Genomic DNA, 6503 nt, shown 5'->3' on the forward strand with positions numbered 1-6503 from the left:
GCATCACCTTGCATTTGTCAGTGCTGAAACCCATCCTGTTCTCATCCGCCCACCCCTGTAACCTGTCTAGGTCTGATTGCAGTCTATTCCTCCCTTCTAGCGTGCCCACTTCTCCCCACATCTTAGTGTCGTCTCTGAATATGAACAGGATGCTTTTTACCCCCTTGTTCAAGTCACTGATGAAGATACTGAACAGTGCGGGCCTGAGGACTGAGCCCTGGGGGACCCCACTGCCCACATCCCTCCAGGTCGAATAAGACCAGTCTACCACCACTCTCTGGGTGCGGCTCACCAGCCAGTTAGTGACCCATCTGACTGTGTAGGCATCAACACCACAATCTCCTAGTTTTTTTTATGAGAATGGGGTGAGAGACCATGTTGAAGGCCTTCCTAAAGTCTAGAAAGACTATGTCCACTGTGACACCTGCATCTAAGGATTTGGTAACCTAGGATTTGGTCATAAAAGGTCACCAGCTTGGTCTGACAAGACCTGCTCCTAATGAACCCATGTTGGTTGCCCCTGAGTACAGTCTCCCTTGTGGACATGCGCCAGGATAATTCTCTCAAAAAGCTTCCCCAGGACCGAGGTAAGACTCACAGGCCTATAGTTACCTGGGTCCTCCTTCCTCCCTTTTTTGAAGATGGGCGGAAGTCAATAAGCACTAAAGGGAGTTAACAACCTTGTCTAGACTAGGATTAAGAGATTAGATTGCATTCAAATCTCTAGTCAAGACAAAGCAATTTCATTTTGAAATGGACTAAACTGGTTGAGCAAAACTAGACTTTCTTCTTGGTGCATGCCTCCTCTAGACTTTTCTGGAGTCAATTAACACATCTGCAGAAATGACCCAATGCATTCCCCCAAACATCTGCACTAGGCTACAAACATCTGCACTTTATCTAAAGCCTGGTATTTACTTTACACTAATGTAAACTTAGTCACAGGATCCATCTCTGCACAGTGGCAAGCTATGTACTTACAGAGCTACATGAAGATAAACCCACAGGATTTTACATCAAAAGAGCTACCTGGACTTAAACATGTACATTTTTGTGGTCATAATGTAGCCAAAGAGATCTGTTATTATTCTTACTGCAACACTGTCAAGAACAGCTCATTTATTACAGTAACCACAGGTTCACAGATTCCGCCCCCACCCTTTTCAGAAACAATCAGAACCCTTCCTAATAATCAGATTAATTGAGGAGGACTTCATCCTCCAGCATGCCTACACTGCTTCCAGCAGTCCCAATACCAGCCCTGAACTGACCTGTCACTGGATTACGTTGCTTTGCCAGCACAGAAAGAATTATAAGTCTGCTTCCAATAAGAGAGACCATTTGTAAAAATCCAATTATAGGATTAAGAGGAAAACAGTTTAACAGCTGAACAAAAGAGGGGGGAGAAAAGGTAGCTGGGCTGGCATTCACACAAGGAGTTCATTCAAGCGAGAAAATGTGTATCAGTATTTGGATTATAGTGGTACCTGGGGGCTACAGTCTGGAACTAAGGCCCATCTCTGCTACATACTCTGTCAGACACATGTGCGCGCATTCATGCACGTATGGAGAAGTTGGTTCCTTCCTCACAACACCAAATAGCTTATATCAGTTTGTTAATCTCAACTTCTTTCAACACTTCTATGGTTAAGGACAGCCTCTGCCCTGCACAATCTCAGAGGCTAGGCTTCAGGTGGAAGAATCACCCCAAAATCCCAATCCACCATGTAACATGACTATGTTAGGGACCTAAGTGGCGGACAGACCATATATGAATATGCATGCATGTGAAGGAAAGGGACTGTTACAATATGCTGTAGCAAGCTGATTTCTTGAAAATCTAGTCACTTACTTACATGCCTAAACAAAAATCATTAGGTTCCAACAACTTCTGAGTTCTTCAATTCACCCATGACAACCTCCAAAATCTATTGGATGCTTATCTTGCTGGGATCCTATGACCCCAGCTGACTTCCTGCCCTTTGGGCAGGGGGCTGGACTCGATGATCTCCTGAGGTCCCTTCCAGCCCTAATGTCTATGAAAATGTCTATGAAATCTATCCATTCACCATCTGTTTTTACACTCAGGTCTCTCTTTATGTGAATTCATTTTGTGCAAATTCACTTATATGTGACAACATTATTTATACCAGAAATTTGCTTAGTGCAAGAAAAATCTGATCTTATGTGAAGTTGGCCAGCAATGAGCTCTGTGCAGGCTGTCAGAGTTCCAGAAAGCTGGGCAGGGCTGGGGCTGCTGTCCAGCCAGGGGGTGTTTGGGGCCCGGTGCCACAGTGTGCAGCTGTAGGGCCCCAGCAGGGAGCAGGAGGGAGCCTCAGGTGGCTCGTTGGGGAAGTGGGAGGGCCACCTCCTCACTACCATGCACACTTCCAAGAAGCAGCAGAGACCCGCGCCCCCCAGATCTATACGCAGGGCTGCAAGCTCCAGTGCTGCTTTGAGGGGCGCAACTGTGTGCCACTGCCCTCTCTGCAGCTTGGCGTGAAGGAGGTGCACTGCCAGGGCAGCATGGAGCTTGTAGTGGCACAAGGATCCCTGCATGGCCCTGCTGCTCCCTGCTGCACCAGGTCATGCCCACCAAGATGCAAAGGCTCAGAAGCAGGGAACAGTGGGGCTGTGTGGAGAAGGTGCTTGCCCCACGCTGCCTTGGCAATGCATCCACTACACAAACCACTGTTTGCAGCATGGTGCTTGTAGCCTATCCGCACAGCCCCACTGTGCCCAGCTGTGCTAGGTTGTGCCTGCTGGGCTGGAGAGGCACCCAGGGAAGGGAAGCAGGGTGGAGCCAAAAGCAGCGAGCAGCTGGTGTTCCCTGCCACCCTGTTTGTTGGTGATGTCCCCCCTAAGTGTGCTACTGCTTGCAGTGCAGAGCTTGCAGCCCCTCTGCGCAGCAGTTACTGTATTGTGTGATTAGTGTTTGAATTTATCATGGTTTCAGGGAGCAGCAGAGTAAGGCTGGTACGTATCCCTATTAATTATTTACGCTAATTCACTTTATGTGAGGGTTTTTTGGAAGGCAACGCTTGCATAAAGAGAGATCTGAGTGCATCTAAATAGCCAAACCTGTGTCTACTGTCCAGGGCTTCACCCAAAGTACATTTCAATTGCCTAGCGTGCAGCGCACAAGACAACTTACCGATTGTCCCTCTGCACCGTAATTTTGTCTCCTTCAGGTATTAATTTCTTCTGCTCTGTCACACCGTAGCTTTCCCTGCAAATCTAGGTAAAAACCAAAAAGTTCATTTCACCATTCTGCATCTCACTACACAAGCGAGAAGAATGGGTGCAGGGCTCCTTTACAGCTGGACGTTAGTACATGAAGAACCTGGGAAGAGAGGCTGTAAAAATGGATAGAGTGAGCTCCAAAAAAAGATACATGCTGTGGTACTGTCCCATGTTCTATCTCTTTTCATAGTCTGGGTTCACTAAATCATGATTTGCTATCATGCCCAAATGCAGACTTGGAAGAGACTACTCTCTTAAGTCAACTCTCTCTCAAAAATTGAGAGATGGATGCTAAAAGCTTTCCCTTAACCAATGCTACACACCTTGGCAAGCAAAGCGGTCCTCTTTTAATAACTGAAATACAGGATACACAATTAATTTACTCTCACAGTAGACAAAAGACCATTTACTAAAGGTTATTTTCAGTTTTTGCCTCCATCTGTGATAGGGCTTGAATGCCATTAACACACAGGTACATTCTGGATAGCTAACATTATTGTACGTATCTTGCAAATAAAATATTACGGCCCAGCTTTTTATCTGGCCAACAAATAAATCAAGACTTGTCCCCAGAAAGTCCCTATGGACATTATTATAAAACAAGATTTAGATTTAAGCATAGCAGTAAAAATGGTCTTTTGCCTGAAACAGCGCAAAGAGACCTTGCAGGGAAATTACAAGGTTATAGTAAAGGTGCCTTTTAGAGATGGTATTAGTACTGGGGCCTCATGACTTTAGCATTTAACATGTGGCTGACTCAGACCCAGTAGCATTCGTCTCCAGAGCTAAGACACACAAGCCAACTTTAAGAGTTCTCCTCATAACTCAGTGAGGTAGAAGAGGTTTCTTTACAACCCCCAGTGCAGCATGCTGTTACTGTAGCTGTTTCCTTGGGTTGATTCTAATCAGACACCCTCATAAAGCTTTTACCCCTTCGTTCCACTCAACAGAAATGTTTAAGATGGACCAGTTCAGACATTCCTTTGCAAAAACAGCAATCACCTGCCTATAAAGTTACAGCTAACCCAGACCATCATGCTGCTGGTCAGCCTGACCCAGCTTGAGACCTGTGAGGGTGTTAGCTTTGGGAGGCAAGGAAGGTGCCTTTTGAACTCTGAGTTCTGATTGGGGGAGCAGACAGAGAAAACAGTTGCCTAGAAAACTTGTGCTACTGTATTAGTCTGTGATGCTCTATACATATTTTAACTGAGAAAAAGAAAGATACACTTAATCTAATTTATACTAAGATTAAATGTTTTTCTTCTGCCATTTTTAATTCTCTTGGATTTCCATCCCGTTAGAGAAATTACCTGAAAGAAAATCCTTTGGCATCTCAGTGTTTCATGAAAATATATCTATTAAACCATGTGCCTTAGTGACGTCCTTTCCAATAAGGAACTTGGAAGCCAACATCTCACTGACTTCCAGTGTGATGTCAGCTATTTGTCAAAGTAGGAGTTTAAAACTTTACTTGCTTTAATCTACTTAGTCTCAGTGACCACACAGACAAGGACAGCAAACCTCCAGAGATGAATTTTAGCATTTCCAAAACAAACAACATAAATTTTATGGATATATCTGGGGAAAAAACCCACAACATCCATCAATGTTTATATGATCTCTACCTCTACACACACCACAAATCACACCGCTGATGTATTTGATTTGCCTTACTGTAAAATTCAAGCAGAACATTTCTTCTACATCTTCTCCAGGGTAATCTAAAAGTTGCTGAAGACTCCTACAAAAAAGATGGGAGGAAGAGAGTGGGGGGGGGGGAAATCAATCATTCAAGAATCTGTGCAAAGTCTGTGCTTAATGTTTAAAAACAGGGGTGGAGATGATTTCATGGACATTAAGGCTGGCAGGGACCTCATAAGATCATCAGGTTCACCCCCCTACCCAAATTAGCTAAAGTAAATATTATCCTAACTCCAGGTAACAGAATTCCAAGATAAACAATACACTGTATAAAAGATGAAGACAACGTGCACTCCTATACAGAAAAGTGCTTTGTTAGCAGTAACATAAATGCCACACCACACAGTTTCAACATAGTCTATGTCTTATTAGTATAAGGATCTTCTCCAATGGTCCAGTGCTTAGAAAAGCATTTGATTTCCAGCACTAAAAGAAAAAAAAAAACCCACAAGAAATGCACAAGAACTGCAGAAAGGGAGATTTAAGTGAGGCAGAGAGGGAGACTCACTTATATGTCCATTATTTTTAAATATCCTGTTGATGTCCCCTGGAACTTTGTTATAGGAATCCTGCATCTTCATGATGTCTTGCCTCAATTTTTGCTGTATGCTAAAATCATATAGCAGGATCAGAATGACTTAATATAACTTTGCTCTCACAACCTGTCAGAACTGGGGGAGTAGGAGGGGTGGGGAGAGAAGGGGGTCAGCAGCCATGAAGTACTAAATCTTCAATTTCTTGTGCTCAAGGGAAACTAGTCCTTCTCCATATTTAACTGTTTTTAAAACATGATATCTTTGTAGTTGCATTGATTATGGTGCCAGGTGCCCAGCAGGTGAGGGGGATCACTAAGTCGAAGCTTAAGAGACTTAATGCATAAATCATTGTGAGAGGGGAAGCAGAGGCACAGTGGCTAGACTTGCCCAAGGTCAGAGTAGGTCAGTGGCAGCACTGGGAATGGGATCTAGGCCTCCCAGAGTTGCAGCCAACAGCCTTCCCCTTTCCCCGTGGCTGTGTGGCTATCATCATAGCTTGAAAACAAGAAGCCTGGTCCTTCCTCCCCCAGGATTCTACTGGCCTCTGCTCCCAAAAATCAGCATGTGAGTGTCTTCCTAATTTCAGTGGTCCTCCTCACTTAGCATTAAGCACATGCTTAAGCACTTCCCAGACCAAAGCTCCTACATTAACCACTTGGTTGAAAAGACATTTAGCAAATCATTTATGTAACAAGCACTAACCAGTCTAATGCTCACTGTTCTCAGATGAGCAGCCTCCCTGCCCAATTCCCACAAGAAGTTGGTTAATAACTACTGAAACGCAGCCCAGCTGTTCCTTCAGCTTTGTACCTTCCTTCTGTAGGGGACAATTCTTTTAAATCTTCTAAGCAAGGTGTCACGTTCAACAGCTTCTTGTATAGAGCCAACGGAAAATGGAGGTCGACCACAGTGAAGTTGTATATGGCAAGTCCACATATTATGCCGATCAGGTGAAACCAATTGTGTTCTACAAAACACTTCAAATATGCAAGGGGACAACAGTTAAAAAAAAAAAAAAAAAAA

General features: G+C 44.1%; 1 protein-coding gene across 3 annotated transcripts in view; it reads right to left on the reverse strand.

Annotated features, from left to right (window-relative positions):
• Positions 1–6503, reverse strand: part of HERC3 (HECT and RLD domain containing E3 ubiquitin protein ligase 3) — a 79153-nt gene that overhangs the window by 17260 nt on the left and 55390 nt on the right. For all 3 annotated transcript variants that reach the window (XM_019552703.1, XM_019552704.1, XM_019552702.1), the window contains 3 exons: positions 6291–6457; positions 4918–4984; positions 3155–3237 (listed from right to left, as the gene is read on the reverse strand). In XM_019552703.1, coding sequence (XP_019408248.1) covers positions 3155–3237; positions 4918–4984; positions 6291–6457 — 317 coding nt within the window. The remainder of the gene's footprint in view (positions 1–3154; positions 3238–4917; positions 4985–6290; positions 6458–6503) is intronic.

The sequence above is a fragment of the Crocodylus porosus genome, unplaced genomic scaffold, assembly GCF_001723895.1.
Source record: "Crocodylus porosus isolate Cpor-Errol unplaced genomic scaffold, CroPor_comp1, whole genome shotgun sequence".
NCBI lineage: Eukaryota > Metazoa > Chordata > Crocodylia > Crocodylidae > Crocodylus > Crocodylus porosus.